This window comes from Trachypithecus francoisi, unplaced genomic scaffold (genome assembly GCF_009764315.1).
Source record: "Trachypithecus francoisi isolate TF-2019V2 unplaced genomic scaffold, Tfra_2.0 Lachesis_group13, whole genome shotgun sequence".
Lineage (NCBI taxonomy): Eukaryota > Metazoa > Chordata > Mammalia > Primates > Cercopithecidae > Trachypithecus > Trachypithecus francoisi.
The window spans coordinates 39,279,050-39,296,981 of NW_022681458.1; the positions used below are offsets into that span (position 1 = coordinate 39,279,050).

The window sequence follows — 17,932 nt, forward strand, 5'->3', positions numbered from 1 at the left end:
TTGATGTTTAGAGAATAAAAACAATAATAGTCACAAATGATTGAATGACTGAAATCCTGTTTCAGGATTTAGACAAAAGAACTGCTCCACTAAGAGAACCTCCTTGGGGAAAGGGGCGTATTTAGAAACATGCCATGTTAGAAGAACCTTAGAAATCATCAGTTTAGCATTTTCCAAAGTTTGCCAAAAACTTTTTAGATCCACATGATGCTTTACCAAAAACAAAGGCATTCAGTGATCAGATAAATTTGGGAGACAGTGCATATCCCCATCCTGAAGAACCATGGTGCACATCAGCGTATTGGAGGCTCTAGGAAGTCCTGCGGTAAGGGATCTGCTTAACTTTGGTCCACTGGTTTCCAAATGTATCTGGCCCTAGAACCTTTCCTTTTTTATACAATGCCTGTTAACCTTCTGAGGAATTGGAGTTCGACGGGACATGTGCTGTGAGGACTGAATCTGATACCAACTCCTCTTTTTCCATATGAGGAAGCTGAGGTCCAAGGCAATGAAGTTATTTGCCTGTGATCACAGAAATCCTGGGCAGTACAGGTGGGAATAAAACCAGAGTTTTTTCTTCTTCCTCATATGGCCTTATTGAAATTAATTCTCCTCCCTTACATCTCTCGGCATCATCAATAAGGTAACAGCTACTAACAGATGGGCTACTTAAGGAAAATCATAATTTAAACAGTACCCCACCAACATGGAAGGATTCTTTTACTCATGGGGTCCCACAACCAACTTATCACAAAGGAAAAATGGGAAGAACAGAGAAAGTCAATCACTTAGCCTGTGTTTACCCCTAAATGATCAGTGTTTTGAGACCAGCTGGGATATTCTTAGACTCACCTTTCTGTCAACCAAATCACAGACCGTCACAAAATGACACCAAGAATACTAGTTATCTAGAATACTAGTTATCTATTACCGCAAAACAAATGATCCTGAAACCTAAAACAATAAACCTTTGTTATGTCTCAGTTTCTGTGGGAATCTTGGAGTGGCTTAGGTGTGTGGTTCTGGGGCAGCCTTTCATGAGATCACAGACATAATGTCAGCCAGGGATGCAGTCATCTGAAGACTTGACTGGGGCTGGAGAATCTCCTCTCAAGGCACCTCCCACACAAGCCTGGGAAGTTCATTCTGGCTGTTGGCAGGGGGCTTCTGTTCCTTGCCACGTGGACTGCTTGCCATAAGCTGCTTGAATGGCCTCATCACAGACATGGTGGTTGGCTTTCCCCAGAGTGAGTAATCCAAGACAGAGCGAGCAAGGAGGAAGCTTTGGTGCCTTTTAGGACCCCAGTCTCAGAAGTCACATACCATCAATTCTGCCATAGTCTATCTTTATTTAGAAGTGAGCCATCATATACCACTCACACTCAAGGGGAGAAGAGTTAGTTTTTCCCTTTTGAAGGGGGAAGTGTCAAGGAATTTGTGGATGTATTTTAAAACCACCATACTATGAAAGAGTTGCAAGGGGGAAGGATATTAATTAAATGACAAACGACAACAACAACAAACAAACAATCAAGAAAGGCTGGGTGCAGTGGCTCATGCCTGTATCCCAGCACTTTGAGAGACCTAGGTGGGAGGATTGCTTGAGTCTAGGAGTTTGAGACCAGCCTGGGCAACATAGGGAGACCCTGTCTCAAAAAAGAAAAAGTCGGGCATAGTGGCTCGTGCCTGTAGCCCCAGCTATTTGGAGGCTGAGGTGGGAGGATAGCTTGAACCCAGGAGTTTGAGACTGCAGTGAGCCATGATTGCACCACTGTACTCTAGCCTGTATGACAGAGCAAGACCCTGTCTAAAAATATAAAAAACACCCAAAAAATATTTTCTGAGGGTAAAAATCCATTTAGAACAAGAACAAATACTAAACAGAAACTCTGAAAGAGACGAGGAATTTAAATTTACATGGGACTTGATGCCCAACATGAATCACTGGCATAAACATCCTTGAACTTCTTTGTAAAACAAACTTTTGAATAAAAGAACTTCTGAGAGAAAACTTCTATTGCTGGCACTGTGACTAGGGAAGTACATGAAGGATTTGAATCAAGGATAAGCAATTCGGAGGGCATATCCAATGGTTTGACTTGTATCCTTCCAAGTTAACTTTTCCTTTCTCAAGACTTTCAATTTTCTAAATGTTGCAATATCCCAATATGACCAAAAGGGTCAAATTCCAGCTCTAGTCTTCACATCTTTTTTTTTTTTTTCTTCTGAAGGTTTATATTCATTTCCCTATGCTGTCTGAAAGCAAGATATCATGATCTAATTGCCTAAGAATTTATTTCCAAATAGTTGTTGACAGAGCCTGGAAGTCTCAAAAAGATCAGACGGATCATATTCCTTCCTTTACTCAAGAGTTTTTTTTTTAATTAAAAAAAAAAAAAAAGACCAACAACAACTATGATCCCTAAAGAACTTTCCTTTGTGGCACCTGGGGTATTCAGTCAATCAACATGCTTTTCTTGGACATATGATGGAGATGAGACGTTCTCTAGGACTCATATATTGGGAGCAAAACAGAAAACAGATGCAGATAAATACAATAATCACAAAAGCGGCATTGAGAAAGAGAGAGAGGAATGGGGCTGAGGCTACATCTAGGCAGTTGTGTGCAATGAGGTGGATTTATTAAGGAAAATGTTCCAGAAAAGATGAACTTAAAGTTATTCTAAATATTTGGGGGCAACTTGAGCAAAAGTTTGGAGAGAAAAGAATGAAGACTGAATTTTTAGGCCATCAAAGAGATGAGCAAGGGGTGGGCTGGAATATAGTAGATGAGGCTGGAAGGGGAGGGTGGAAACAGTGATTAAGATGGTTTTGAACAAACTGATCTGCACAGAGTTTGGTGTGGTTGGAGCAATTATAGGTTGGTGCAAAAGTAATTGAGGTTTTTGCAATTAAAAGTAATGGCGGCCGGGCGCGGTGGCTCAAGCCTGTAATCCCAGCACTTTGGGAGGCCGAGACGGGCGGATCACGAGGTCAGGAAATCGAGACCATCCTGGCTAACACAGTGAAACCTCGTCTCTACTAAAAATACAAAAAACTAGGCAGGCGAGGTGGCGGGCGCCTGTAGTCCCAGCTACTCGGGAGGCTGAGGCAGGAGAATGGCGTGAACCCCGGAGGCAGAGCTTGCAGTGAGCTGAGATCCGGCCACTGTACTCCAGCCCGGGCGACAGAGCCAGACTCCGTCTCAAAAAAAAAAAAAAAAAAAAAAAAAGTAATGGCAAAACTGCGATTACTTTTGCACCAACCTAATATTTTGTGAGAGGAAAAAGTTTTTTCAGTATACTGTCTCCCGAACCAAACCAAATCAAAAAAAAAAAAAAAAAAAAAGGCCAAACCAAAAACATCTTTGCTCATTAATACATACTCTTAGAAAGTCAGACCCTTATAAGGAAGATGTGGGTTTAAGATCTTTCACCATCTTCTTGGGCAACATCCTGTCACCATCAAGACTGAAGGTCAACCAACTGCCCATGGAGGAAAGGCTTGAGAAAGGTCAGTGACTAACTGATTCATTCATTCATTCATTCAATAAGCATGCAGTGAATGCCTTTAGGTTTGAGAGGCAAGTAGGATTAAATATACCGTCTGTGGGACTGGGACAAGATGGCAAGCAAGTCTTCATTTATCGGCATAAGTTTCATCTTTCTCTTTCTCCATGTCATGGAAATTATTGAAATATTTTTCTTTCTTTCTTTCTTTTTTTTTTTTTTTTGAGACGGAGTCTTGCTCTGTCGCCCAGGCTGGAGTGCAGTGGCCGGATCTCAGCTAACTGCAAGCTCCACCTCCTGGGTTCAGGTCATTCTCCTGCCTCAGCCTCCCGAGTAGCTGGGACTACAGGCGCCCGCCACCTCGCCCGGCTAGTTTTTTGTATTTTGTAGTAGAGACGGGGTTTCACCGTGTTAGCCAGGATGGTCTCGATCTCCTGACCTCGTGATCCACCCGTTTCGGCCTCCCAAAGTGCTGGGATTACAGGCTTGAGCCACCGCGCCCGGCGAAATATTTTTCAAAAAATTTCAGTAAACATTTATTGTGATCCTTCTATGTATATGTCAGGGACTATGCTAGGTGCCAAGAATACTGAAATGGCTGAAGCATCATATTGACAATGGTGACAATAAACTTACAGCCTAAATATTTCCTTTTCTGTTTCTAGCTTTCGCTGTGCCAAAAGGGGGAACTATTTCTCCTGGAACAGAGCGGACAAATGTGCAGCAGGTGAACAGAATCATATTTGCTTTCCAGCTGCTGCACCAGCTGTGTCATGCTGACAGTGGCCTCCACCTGTCTAACTCCTGCTTCCACCAATTCAGAACCAAGATATTTTTGTACTCATATCCTGGTATAAACCAACTGCTGATGGAAGTTCTTTGATGCTGAATTGGAATCAAATACATTCTACTTTCTGGAAATCCATATACTAGGTGGCTGCTTCAATAGCGGCGGACACAGATGTAAAATGCAGCAATGGTCAAGGAATTTCTCAGAGGAGGAATCAATCCCCTCATTTTGGTGGAGGAACCTTGGATACAGGGAGGATGAGGGACTGACTCAAAGTCATCTGGCAACTTAGAGGCGAGGCCAGAGCTGCTCAAATCTCCTAGCTCTGAATCCGTGCTCTTTTTATTGAGCCAGTCATGACATAACCCCCCAAATGAGTGCAGCTTTTAATCTCCCACATCAAGGGGCCTGCTGGCTGCAGACTCATGCATACACATCACGGTGGTTTCTGGGTGGTTGATGCTCATCACCCTCTGACTTCATTTCTTTTTTCCTTTGCAAAATGGCTATTGCCTAGAGGCAGCATCTCTTTTCTAAAAAGTGAACATGCCAGAAGGGTTTTTGGAAACTGCCTTGCTATCTGTCAGGAGCCAGATCATTCACAGGGATGAACCAATGCTCATAACAAGGATACCTGATTGGATTACCAATTAGCCGCCTCCACCTCTGCAGGGTGGTTGGAAAGAAGAGAAAAGGCAGTGTTTAGTTTGGGCAAATACCAAAAGGACTTTATCATTCTCATCAAGGCATCAGCGTGGCACATTAGACCTCTTCCAAGCCATTCCACTGGAACTTCTCTTTCCAAATGCTCCAGCAAGAGTAAACTTGTTATGCAAACATTGGATCATTGTGTCTGAGCTACAGAAGCACCTCTGTGTCGGTGAAAGGGGAGAAACTGGCTGACTTGCGTCTGTTTTTAATGATGTCTCTGCTGCTGGGAAAATTTGGAAGCTGCAGGTAACATCTTCCCCTTTGAAAAAAAAACCAGGCTGCCCTGGAATGTGTTAGCTTACCTTTACCCGATGGAAGCGCCTCAGTTTGGGTATGCCCTGGGAGGGACAGGCAGACTTTTTCTCCATCTGGACCCAGCAAGAAGTGTCCCAGTGTGGGGTCGCTGGAATCTTCTTGAAAATAAGCACAAACATGGGCAGTGTCAACACCATGTTGGTGAGGGAGACAGACTGAACCTGGGCCATGTTCCTCTAGTCCCCCGTGGGCACACACCCATAGATGCACGTAGGCTCAGGTGCCCACCAGAGTATAGTGTGAGCCCTATTCCTGGGACTCAGCAAAGCAGGGCTATTGTTCAGGCTTTGCCTTCTGGGGGTCAAGGTGGGATGAACAGGGAGGGGCTGCCACTCGCCTACATCATGCCTTCGGGAGAGCCTGGCTACCTCAGGGGCAGGGCTAAGCAAGCATGGGCACTCTGTGTGAAGGAAAGGGAGTCCCTTCCTTCAGCCGTGTGCAGCCCAGCCCCTGGGAACAGGACTTCCTGCTTCCTGCCTCTGCTGTCCACCTCTGTCAGATGTCCTGTGCAGTACTCAGCATACACAGCCATAACCTCTAGATGAAATACTGGGATGGCTTGGTGATGCCAGGGGCTCAGGTCAAGGAAAAGGATGCTATGTCTCCCTAGTTACTTAGAAAGATTGAAGATATTTTTTATAACCTGACTGTAAAAGTAAAAAAGAAGTCATTTATTCCCCACTTGAATCTCAATGCTCAACCCAGAACACTCCTGGGACTAGATTGTGAGGTTTCCCCCATACCAAACAATTCTCCAGCAGATACCAACCGGTTTCCTATAATTAAAATCAGTTTTGACACTCTCTACCTGGAGATGTTGTCAGATCCCACAGGGTAGGGCTCAGTCCACAAGATTGCCCCCCACTTCAGATGCCAATTGCAAGTCCCAGATTGTGACCTATACTTCTGACCAACCAGTTCTAAATTGGGCCTCCCACAATCCTCTCTCTCCTTGGGTTCAACAGTTTGGTAGGACAGCTCAGAACTCAGGGAAACACTTACTTACATTTTCTGGCTTATTTATAAAGGACATTAGACAGGATGTGAACAGCCAGATGAAGAGATGGGGGAGGATGTGCTGAGCTTCCGTGCCCTCCCTGGGCCTGCTGCCCTCCCACCTAGACACACTCAGCAATGCTGAAGCTTATCAACTCGTGGTCAACAGCTAAAAAAGAGCTTGATCTCCAGTGTCCCCTCCCCTTTCCTGGAGGTTGTGGCTGGAAACTCCAACCCTCTAATCCTCTTATCGCTTGGTCCTTCTGGTCGCTGGCCCCATCATGAGGCTACCTAGGGGCCTTACCCTATGTCACCTCATTAGCATAAACTCAGGTGTTTTCAAAGGGGCTCATTATGAATAACAAAAGATACTACTATCATTCAGAAAATTCCAAGAGTTTTAGCTTAGTAATAGAAACCAAGGACAAAGACCAAATTTATTCGTATTATACCATACTTACCTTCCCCATCTCCAAGACAAAGGGGCCAGGAGTCCAGCTACCTGGACTAGCAGGCCACCAGCTAGAGTGGATGCTAAGGAGCACACACATACACATGCACACTTACAAACACACACTGACATATTCACTCTCACAGGGCATGCACACACACCCCCATACACATGAACAGTGACATACATGAGCATATGACACACATACATTCACAAGACTGAATATATAGATATGTACGTGCATATGCAGCCATGCCTATATAGATGTGCACAATGACATGCGTGCACACAAGCACACACATGTACTCACATGGGCATATAAGCACACATCCCACACACATTCACTTACACACATGCACACACCCAACACACACACTTGAGGCTTCAGGCTGCTCTCTTGTCCCAGTCCTGGTCTGGGCATTCTATGTTTTTTTTTTTTTTGAGACGGAGTCTTGCTCTGTTGCCCAGGCTGGAGTGCAATAGTGCTATCTCTGCTCACTGCAACCTCTGCCTCCTAGGTTCAAGTGATTCTCCTGCCTCAGCCTCCTGAGTAGCTAGAATCACAGATGTGCATCACCATGCCTGGCTAATTTTTTTTTGTATAAAAATACAAAATATCTCTACTAAAAAGTAGAGATAGAGTTTCACCTTGTTACACAAGCTGGTCTCGAACTCCTGACCTTGTGATCCACCCACCTCGGCCTCCCAAAGTGCTGGTATTATAGGCATGAACCATAGCACCTGGCCACTGGCATTTTATTCTAATCAGATTCTCCCTTTATAAGGATGTCTAAAGTAAGTATGAGTATCCATTTGCTGTGATTTGTCCCAGGCCATGCAACTTCCTAGGAAGGCCCCAGGTGGGGACATAACAGTACACCAAGTTTGGTTCATTTGCATCAGAATTAAAGGAGCATTGCTGCCACACAAGTATAAAGGGAGAGGTTTGTGAAAGAGAGGTTCCAACCCTGGAATGGTTTCTAGGTGAAAACAGTGTCTCTAGGGGTAGAGAGAGTGTTGCGGGGAAGGAAGGGATTTAATTTTGACCATCTCAGCCTGAAACAGAAGCTGCAAACACAGAATGGAACTATTAATCTGTGGATTTGATTTATGCCTAAAGAATTCAATTATACATGCTCTGGGGAGAGAATGAGAGGGGGGTGTGCTGGGCAGGGGGAGAGAGAGAGAGCAAGCGAGACTGATTTAAATACTGAGGCATTCTGTCCCTGAGTGAGCATGAAATGAAAGATGTGAAATCTGTTGCCTCCATGATGGCTCTCTGTTCCCATATGCCTCTCAAAGTGTGAGTTTCTCGCAGCCCTGAGTGTGATTCTGCTGTTAACAGAGGTACCTCTTTCTTTATACAATCTGTCCCCCAAACACATGTCATCTCCTTCATCTGGTGCCCAAACTGAGAAAGCAGTCCAAGCCTTCAACGAAGGAGAAACAGCTGCCTGGACCACACGTTCCTGAAAATGGTCTGTCAGTCTCCAGCATGGCACCTTCCCAGGGATTTTCCGGGGTAACTTGGACTCTAGGCAATTTTTGCTCTATGAGCTACCTTTAGATGGAAGCCCCGGGAGAGCTGCTCTTGCACTGTCCTTGCATTATTGCTCTGTATAAGCATCTTAGTCCCCTCCTTGACTATTAGCTCCTTAAGAATAAGCACTTTAAGTAAGGCTAAAAGCTAGAGGGAAAGGCCTTGCCCTGCCTCACCCTTCCCTAGGAATCGGGGTCTTTTCCTCTCTGTGAACAGGCTCTGCCCTGGGCTGGAGTTGACTTCTGTCTGGGGACTCTTCTGTTGGCAGGCTCATCGGGCTCTCTTGCCTCAGGGGGCAAGGGTTATGGCTCAGTTTGGAGTGTGCCTGGTAAATCCAGTAGTGTGTCTCCCCTAGGAGCGCAGGGAGCTGTGTCATCAAATGCTGCTGCCAGGAGTGAGGAAAGCACAAAACAGCGTGGCAGTGCATGTCGGTGCAGCAAACCCTTAAAACATGTACTGACCCTTTAGGAATATGCATGGAGAACATTAATCCCACTGACATCATCAGAAACAGTGTCAATTACCCCATTTCAATGGAGTGCCTTTCAGAAAACTTATATCACAGCAGCCACACGGCCCTGGAAATGAGCCACATACCAGCCAGTGGGGGGCATCTATGCACCCTGGGAATGGTTACCTTGAGCTGCTGGCAGTGCCCTCCTGGGCGCTCTCATGTGCGGGAGACATGGGGGGCTGCTGCGGCCTGATGTCCTAGGGCTCTCCAGGCCCTTCTGGCTCTCAGGACTTTTTTTCCCTTTAATCGGGGGTAGAAGATCCAATGGTGGGGCCACATCGTGGGGCGGGGCATCATCATCTTTTAAAACAAAAGGGGAAAAAGCCTGTGTGAGAAACCAGAATCAGCAGGAAGGAGAAGGAAGCTCTCTTCTAACGTGGTTAAAGGACCTCTGTGTGAAGACTGCTATGAAGAACGGGTAATTGTAGTGTGGCTAGAAGGGAGAAACCGTCCTGGTGTTAGGATGGTTTATTCTACTCATTCTCAGGTTTGTCCCTCTTTTCCAGTCCTGCTAAGCAGCAGGGACCTGATATCTCCCATGGCCAAAATGACATGAGTCTTGACTAGAATCGTGGCTGTTCATTTGGAAAATTGCCAAGAACTGGGAGGAACTGAGTGGTGGTTGTTTTTATTCTCATCTTATGGATGAAATCCTGAGATGGAAGGAGGATTGGAGAGGGTGCAAACTCCTTTCACCCTCAGTCCCAAGGCTCAGACTAGAGAGATCCCAGCTTTAGAGCTGATGAGATTATTGGATACAGATTTCTGACCACAAAAGAGTTTTGCTAGGCAGAGTCAATGATCGCATTCCTTCCTCAGGGTTAAATAAAAAGTGCTACCTTCCAGATGGAAGTCAAAGGGCATCAGGATTGATGGTGGCATTCCATAGAGCATACCCTACCCTCTGCCTCCGTTTTCTCGTCTCAACACCAACAGAGTCTGCTCCAGGAAGCAGGAAACACAGGAACCCAAGTGACTGAGGCCTTGGCTTCGCCTCTTTCAGAGCAAGTGGTCTTTATTTCACATTTAAAACAATAGTTGCTATTAATATTTGGGTTTAAAAATTGGCTTCATGTGGTCTCAAATTATCACAGACTACTAATTCATTAAAAAGAGGCAAAGTGTCTTTACAATGGGAAAATGGGGCAGACATCACCTTTAACCAAATAATGAAATTTAACATCACCTGCAATGGAAGAAACTGACATTTTGCATCCCTTGATATGATGGGCCGAGAAGGACACAACATCACCTCTGTGATATTCCTGCCAAAAAGGTTTGATCTGAATCTCATTATGAGGAAATAGAAAAATCCAAATTGAAGGTAATTCTGCAAAGCAACTGGCCTGTCTTCTTAAAAAATGTCAATGTCATGAAAAACAAGACTGGGGGACTCTTCTCAATGAAAAGATTCTATCGAGTGGGACCGCTAAATGTAATGCATGATCCTGAGTTGAATTCTAGGTTGAAAAAAAGCTATAATAAAGTTTAAATAGAGAAATGTGACTATGAATTAGAAATTAGAAAGTACTGTTATACCAGTGTTTGCTTTCTTGAGTGTGGTAATTGTATGTGGCTAGGAGTGAGAATATTCCTGGACTTAGGAGATATGTGCTGATAAGGGATAAATGGTACAATGTCTGCAACTTACTCTCAGGTGGTTAAGCAATAAAATAAAAAATATGTATACGTGTGGATGCATGTGCCGCCTCTGTGGCAATGGAGCAGTCCCACTCAGCATCAACATGCCCATGCAGCAGGGACCTCTGTGTGACAACTGCCATGATGAACTGCCTCTTTGTTGTTGTTGTTTTTTTTTAGACAGAGCCTCTCTCTGTCACCTAGGCTGGAGTTCAGTGGCATGATCTTGGCTCACTGCAACCTCCGTCTCCTGGATTCAAACAATTCTTGTGCCTCAGCCTCGAGAGTAGCTGGGATTACAGGTGTGTGCCACTACACCCAGTTAATTTTTGTATTTTTAGTTGAGATGGGGTTTCATCATGTTGGTCAGGCTGGTCTCGAACTCCTGACCTCTGGTGATCTGCCACCTTGGCCTTCCAAAGTGCTGGGATTACAGGTGTGAGCCAGCGCACGGCTGGAACTGCCTCTTTAGGTCCCTTTCTTTCTGCATCTACTCCCAGGTTCAGTCGCATGCATAATTTATACCAAGGGGCTTCTTAAACCAGTTTCCTCCTGGCAGAGTAGCAGAGGAGGGACAAGTTCTGGTACTCAGTTCCTGGTGGACATGGCAGCTCAAAACAAGTATAGGGCAGTGCAAAATGAACATTACGGAAGATGAAATTCACTGGTGTCCTTTATCTCGTGGCTCCAGCTGTGCACCTCGCATTGTGGCCCATAAACAGAAAGGTGCTTTTTTCTCTATTTGCAAGGTGATCCCTGCCCATATTTGGATTTTTTAAAAAAAGGAAACGTTAAAGTCTTTAGGATCATTAACTCCCACTTAAGAGATAGACCAAATAAGCCTCTGCCTCAAGAATCAAAGGACATTCTCTATATGTTTTGAGGACATCCTGATCTAGGTTCATTGTTTGGTTTATTCTTTTATTCTTTTTTATTTTTTTGGTATTAGAAAAGTCACTATGTTGGGCTTATTCTGAAAGGGAATGTAGTATAATGAGTAAGAATATGGATTCTGGCACTGGAAGCCCTGAGCTCCAATTCTAGTGAGGCCACTTATAGTTATGTGACCTCAAACATACTACTTATCTCTCAGGGCTTCTGTTTTCTGATCTGTAAAAGGAGGAGAGGATTGCTGTGAGGAGTACCTGAGAGAATACATGTTAAAAACTAAGAACAGTGCCTGGCACAGAGGAAGAACTCCAAACACATTAATGTGCATCTTCCTATTTCTGATACTAGCAGTCAGAGGTCACTTGACATCTGTGATACTGTCATCTTGCACATGCCTTTTGGAAAGGAGGCTCAGTTTTCTGAAAATGGGGAGCTTTCTAAATATGGCCTGTTACTTCCAACCTATCCAACACATAAACACAAACACTTAGATGCACCCATGTGTATATTTTCAAATGTCCACATGTCATGGAAATTGGAGTGAAGACTTTTATCAATATTATGGATTTTTTTTTTTTTTTCAGACAGGGTCTTGCTCTGTCACCCAGGCTGGAGTGCAGTGGCACAATCTCAGCTTCCTGCAACCTCTGCCTCCTGGGTTCAAGTGATTCTTGTGCCTCAGCCACCTGAGTAGCGGGGATTACAGGTGTGCACCACCATGCCTGGCTAACTTTTTGTACTTTTAGTAGAGACGGGGTTTCGCCACGTTGGCCAGGCTGGCGAACTCCTGATCTCAGGTGATCCCCACCCACCTCAGCCTTCCAAAGTGCTGGGATTATAGGCATGAGCCACCACACCCCGCTGATATTATGGACTTTTTAGTGAATAAATATCTATTTATAAACAGATTAGAAATGAAATTTCATTGTTTAAAAATACAGGATAAACTGTCAGGCATGCAGCAAACTTTCAGGAAGTTTGATGCCTTTCTACATCTGTAACTAGAAACTAGTAGTGGGATGAGTTAGGGAGTAGGTAACTGGTGAACTGGACACTGTTAGTTTTAGTGCCGCACTTTGGTGAAGGCAGCTGCTGCCTGCACAAAGGCCATCTTCCAGTGGTTGCCAGTGAACTAATCTCCCTTCCAGCCTCCTTTTCCTTGGCTGTGGACCCTTGTGTGTCTTGCCTTGCTTCCCTTCAGAGTGAGGTTCCCGAGGGATGCTGGAGGGAGGGAGGAGCTACCTTGAGGTGAGAGTGTGTCCCTGCCCGTGTCCAATGGGAGATGCACCGTTAACTCCCGTGGCATTTCTAAGGACACATGCTTTAGGGGAGGTTTCCACACAGGCCTGGCTTCTTTGCTTCTTTCTGGTTCTGACTTAGGGTGTGGAGCACCTAGGAGACAAAGAGGAGGCTGAGTTGTAGCAGAGATCTGTTGTTTTTGCCTAATGTCTCTTCTTTTGGGGACCTATGCCTTTCTTGCTCACACCATGTGGTTTGGTTGGAGCAGTGTCCATTTGCTGATTCCAGAGAGGGGCATGGAACTGAAGCCTGGCATGAGAGTACCTCATTGCCTTAGCCAGAGAGATTGGTTCTGAGGTGGGCACATGACCCTAGTCCAGTCAACCACGGGTGATTTCTGTGCTTTGCAAGAGCTTTTAAGAGGCATATCCTTTCTATAGAGGTTAACAGGAAGGAGATTGGCAGGGAATTGCAGGAAGATGTCTTTATCATCTTATGGTAAGAGCCTGCTTGAGAGGAAAGGCTAACAGAGTTGAGAGACAAGTACTGCACACGTATTTTCCGAGGCCTGGATTCAGCTGCTCCTGCAGTTACCTGATTCTTGCATGAACCAATTTCTTCCTTCCTTCCTTCCTTCCTTCCTTCCTTCCTTCCTTCCTTCCTCCTTTCCTTTCGTCTTCTCCCCTCCCTTCGCTTCCCTCTTTCCTTCCTCCTTCCTTCCTTCCCTCTCTCCCTCCCTTCCCTTCTTCCCATCCTTCCTTCCTTTCTTCCCTTCCTTCATTTCTTCCCTTCCTTCCTTCTTTCCTTTTCCTTCTTTCCCTCTCTCCTTTCTTCCTTCCTTCTGTCTTTCCTTCCTTTTTCCCCTTTCCTTTCTTTTTGCTTAACACATTTTGAGTTAGGCTTCTGATGCTTTTAAAGGAGGGTCCTCATGACATTTAAATGAGGGAAGAACTCCATGAATTCACTTTCTTTGTACCCGATTCCTGTGTTTCATTGTCAGTGTGTTGGCAAGCTCGGTGCATCTGGTTTTAAGAATCTGATTCATGATGGCCTGGTGGTTTTCCTCACCTTCCTATCAGGGTCATCATGGAAAATAATCAGATCGAACCCAATCTTGTGAATAGTCTTGTCTCTCTTTTTATTAAGTGTGTGTGTATGTATATATATATATTTATTTATTTATTATATACTTTAAGTTCTAGGGTACATGTGCACAACATGCACGTTTGTTACATATGTATACACGTGCCCCATGTTGGTGTGCTGCACTCATTAACTCGTCTTTCACATTAGGTATATCTCCTAATGCTATCCCTCCCCTCTCCCCTCACCCCACGACAGGCCCCGGTGTGTGGTGTTCCCTACCCTGTGTCCAAATGCTCTCATTGCTCAATTCCCACCTATGAGTGAGAACATACGGTGTTTGCTTTTCTGTCCTTGCGATAGTTTGCTCAGAATGATGGTTTCCAGCTTCATCCATGTCCCTACAAAGGACATGAACTCATCCTTTTTTATGGCTGCATAGTATTCCATGGTGTATATGTGCCACATTTTCTTAATCCAGTCTATCATTGATGAACATTTGGGTTGCTTCCAAGTCTTTGCTATTATGAATAGTGCTGCAATAAACATACGTGTGCATGTGTCTTTATAGCAGCATGATTTATAATCCTTTGGGTATATACCCAGTAATGGGATGGCTGGGTCAAATGGTATTTCTAGTTCTAGATCCTTGAGGAATTGCCACACTGTCTTCCACAATGGTTGAACTAGTTTACACTCCCACCAACAGTGTAAAAGTGTCCCTATTTCTCCACATCCTCTCCAGCACCTGTTGTTTCCTGACTTTTTAATGATCGCCATTCTAACTGGTGTGAGATGGTATCTCATTGTGGTTTTGATTTGCATTTCTCTGATGGCCAGTGATGATGAGCATTTTTTTCATGTGTCTGTTGGCTGCATAAATGTCTTCTTTTGAGAAGTGTCTGTTTATATTCTTTGCCCACTTTTTGATGGGGTTGTTTGATTTTTTCTTGTAAATTTGTTTAAGTTCTTTGTAGATTCTGGATATTAGCCCTTTGTCAGATGGGTAGATTGCAAAAATTTTCTCCCGTTCTCTAGGTTGCCTGTTCACTCTGATGGTAGTTTCTTTGCTGTGCAGAAGCTCTTTAGTTTAATTAGATCCCATTTCTCAATTTTGGCTTTTGTTGCCATTGCTTTTGGTGTTTTAGACATGAAGTCCTTGCCCATGCCTATGGCCTGAATGGTATTGCCTAGGTTTTCTTCTAGGGTTTTTATGGTTTTAGATCTGACATTTAAGTCTTTAATCCATCTTGAATTAATTTTTGTTTAAGGTATAAGGAAGGGATCCAGTTTCCGCTTTCTACATATGGCTAGCCAGTTTTCCTAGCACCATTTATTAAATAGGGAATCCTTTCCCTATTTCTTGTTTTTGTCAGGTTTGTCAAAGATCAGATGGTTGTAGATGTGTGGTATTATTTCTGAGGGCTCTGTTCTGTTCGATTGGTCTATATCTCTGTTTTGGTACCAGTACCATGCTGTTTTGGTTACTGTAGCCTTGTAGTATGGTTTGAAGTCAGGTAGTGTGATGCCTCCAGCTTTGCTCTTTTGGCTTAGGATTGTCTTGGCAACGCGGGCTGTTTTTCGGTTCCATATGAACTTTAAAGTAGTTTTTTCCAATTCTGTGAAGAAAGTCATTGGTAGCTTGATGGGGATGGCATTGAATCTATAAATTACCTTGGGCAGTATGGCCATTTTCACAAAACTGATTCTTCCTATCCATGAGCATGGAAAGTTCTTCCATTTGTTTGTGTCCTCTTTTATTTCATTGAGCAGTAGTTTGTAATTCTCCTTGAAGAGGTCCTTCACATCCCTTGTAAGTTGGATTCCTAGGTATTTTATTTTCTTTGAAGCAATTGTGAATGCGAATTCACTCATGATTTGGCTCTCTGTTTGTCTGTTATTCGTGTATAGGAATGCTTGTGATTTTTGCACATTGATTTTGTATCCTGAGACTTCGCTGAAGCTGCTTATCAGTTTAAGAAGATTTGAGGCTGAGATGATGGGGTTTTCTAAATATACAACCATGTCACCTGCAAACAGGGACAATTTGACTTCCTTTTTTCCTAGTTGAATACCCTTTCTTTCTCCTGCCTCATTGGCCTGGCCAGAACTTCCAACACTATGTTGACTAGGAGTGGTGAGAGAGGGTGTCCCTGTCTTGTGCCAGTTTTCAAAGGGAAAGCTTCCAGTTTTTGCCCATTCAGTATGATATTGGCTGTGGGGTTGTCATAAATAGCTCTTATTGTTTTGAGATACGTCCCATCAATACCTAATTTATTGAGAGTTTTTAGCATGAAGGGTTGCTGAATTTTGTCGAAGGCCTTTTCTGAATCTGTTGAGATAATCATGTAGTTTTTGTCTTTGGTTCTGTTTATATGATGGATTACGTTTATTGATTTGCATATGTTGAACCAGCCTTGCATCCCAGGGATGAAGCCCACTTGATCATGGTGGATAAGCTTTTTGATGTGCTGCTGGATTTGGTTTGCCAGTATTTTATTGAGGATTTTTGCATCGATGTTCATCAGAGATATTAGTCTAAAATTCTCTTTTTTTGTTGTGTCTTTACCGGGCTTTGGTATCAGGATGATGCCGGCCCCATAAAATGAATTAGGGAGGATTTCCTCTTTTTCTATTGATTGGAATAGTTTCAGAAGGAATGGTACCAGCTCCTCTTTGTACCTCTGATAGAATTCGGCTGTGAATCCGTCTGGTCTTGGACTTTTTTGGGTTGGTAGGCTCTTAATTATTGCCTCAATTTCAGAGCCTGTCATTGGTCTATTCAGGAATTCAACTTCTTCCTAGTTTGGTCTTAGGAGGGTGAATGTGTCCAGGAATTTATCCATTTCTTCTAGATTTTCTAGTTTATTTGCATAGAGGTGTTTATAGTGTTCTCTGATGGTAGGTTGTATTTCTGTGGGATTGGTGGTAATATCCCCTTTATCATTTTTTATTGCATCTATTTGATTCTTCTTTCTTTTCTTCTTTATTAGTTTTGCTAGCAGTCTATCTATTTTGTTGATCTTTTCAAAAAACCGGCTTCTGGATTCATTGATTTTTTGAAGGGTTTTTTGTGTCTCTATCTCCTTCAGTTCTGCTCTGATCTTAGTTATTTCTTCTGCTAGCTTTTGAATGTGTTTGCTCTTGCTTCTCTAGTTCTTTTAATTGTGATGTCAGGATGTCAATTTTAGATCTTTCCTGCTTTCTGTTGTGGGCATTTAGTGCTATAAATTTCCCTCTACATATTGCTTTAAATGTGTCTCAAAGATTCTGGTATGTTGTGTCTTTGTTCTCATTGGTTGCAAAGAACATCTTTATTTCTGTCTTCATTTCATTATGTACCCAGTAGTCATTCAGGAGCAGGTTGTTCAGTTTCTATGTGGTTGAGTGGTTTTGAGTGCGTTTCTTAATCCTGAATTCTAGTTTGATTGCACTGTGGTCTGAGAGACAGTTTGTTATAATTTCTGTTGTTTTACATTTGCTGCGGAGTGCTTTACTTCCAACTATGTGGTCAATTTTGGAATAAGTGTGATGTGGTGCGGACAAGAATGTATATTCTGTTGACTTGGGGTAGAGAGTTCTGTAGATGTCTATTAGGTGTGCTTGGTGCAGAGCTCAGTTCAATTCCTGAATAACCTGGTTAACGTTTTGTCTTGTGGATCTAATGTTGACAGTGGGGCGTTAAAGTCTCCCATTATTATTTTGTGGGAATCTAAGTCTCTTTGTAGGTCTCTAAGGACTTGCTTTATGAATCTGGGTGCTCCTGTATTTGGTGCATATATATTTAGGATAATTAGCTCTTCTTGTTGAATTGATCCCTTTATCATTATGTAATGGCCTTCTTTGTCTCTTCTGATCTTTATTGGTTTAAACTCTGTTTTATCAGAACTAGGATTGCAACGCCTGCTTTTTTTTTTTTTTCCATTTGCTTGGTAGATCTTCCTCCATCCCTTTATTTTGAGCCTATATGTGTCTCTGCATGTGAGATGTGTCTCCTGAATACAGCACACTGATGGGTCTTGACTCCTTATCCAATTTGCCAGTCTGTGTCTTTTAATTGGAGCATTTAGCCCATTTACATTTAAGGTTAATATTGTTATGTGTGAATTTGATCCTCTCATTATGATGTTAGCTGGTCATTTTGCTCGTTAGTTGATGTAGTTTCTTCCTAGCATCGATGGTCTTTACAATTTGGCATGTTTTTGCAGTGGCTGGTACTGGTTGCTCCTTTCCATGTTTTGTGCTTTCTTCA

At 43.4% G+C, this 17,932-nt stretch overlaps 1 protein-coding gene across 2 annotated transcripts in view; it reads right to left on the bottom strand.

Annotated features, from left to right (window-relative positions):
- Positions 1-17,932, bottom strand: part of KIAA2012 (KIAA2012 ortholog) — a 139,262-nt gene that overhangs the window by 85,859 nt on the left and 35,471 nt on the right. Inside the window, exons 9-11 of one of the 2 annotated variants that reach the window (XM_033230683.1) lie at positions 12,601-12,750; positions 8,950-9,126; positions 5,313-5,420 (exon numbers count right to left, since the gene is read on the bottom strand). In XM_033230683.1, coding sequence (XP_033086574.1) covers positions 5,313-5,420; positions 8,950-9,126; positions 12,601-12,750 — 435 coding nt within the window. Of the gene's footprint in view, positions 1-5,312; positions 5,424-8,949; positions 9,127-12,600; positions 12,751-17,932 lie in introns of both variants that reach the window. The other variant, XM_033230682.1, reaches the window with a different exon arrangement.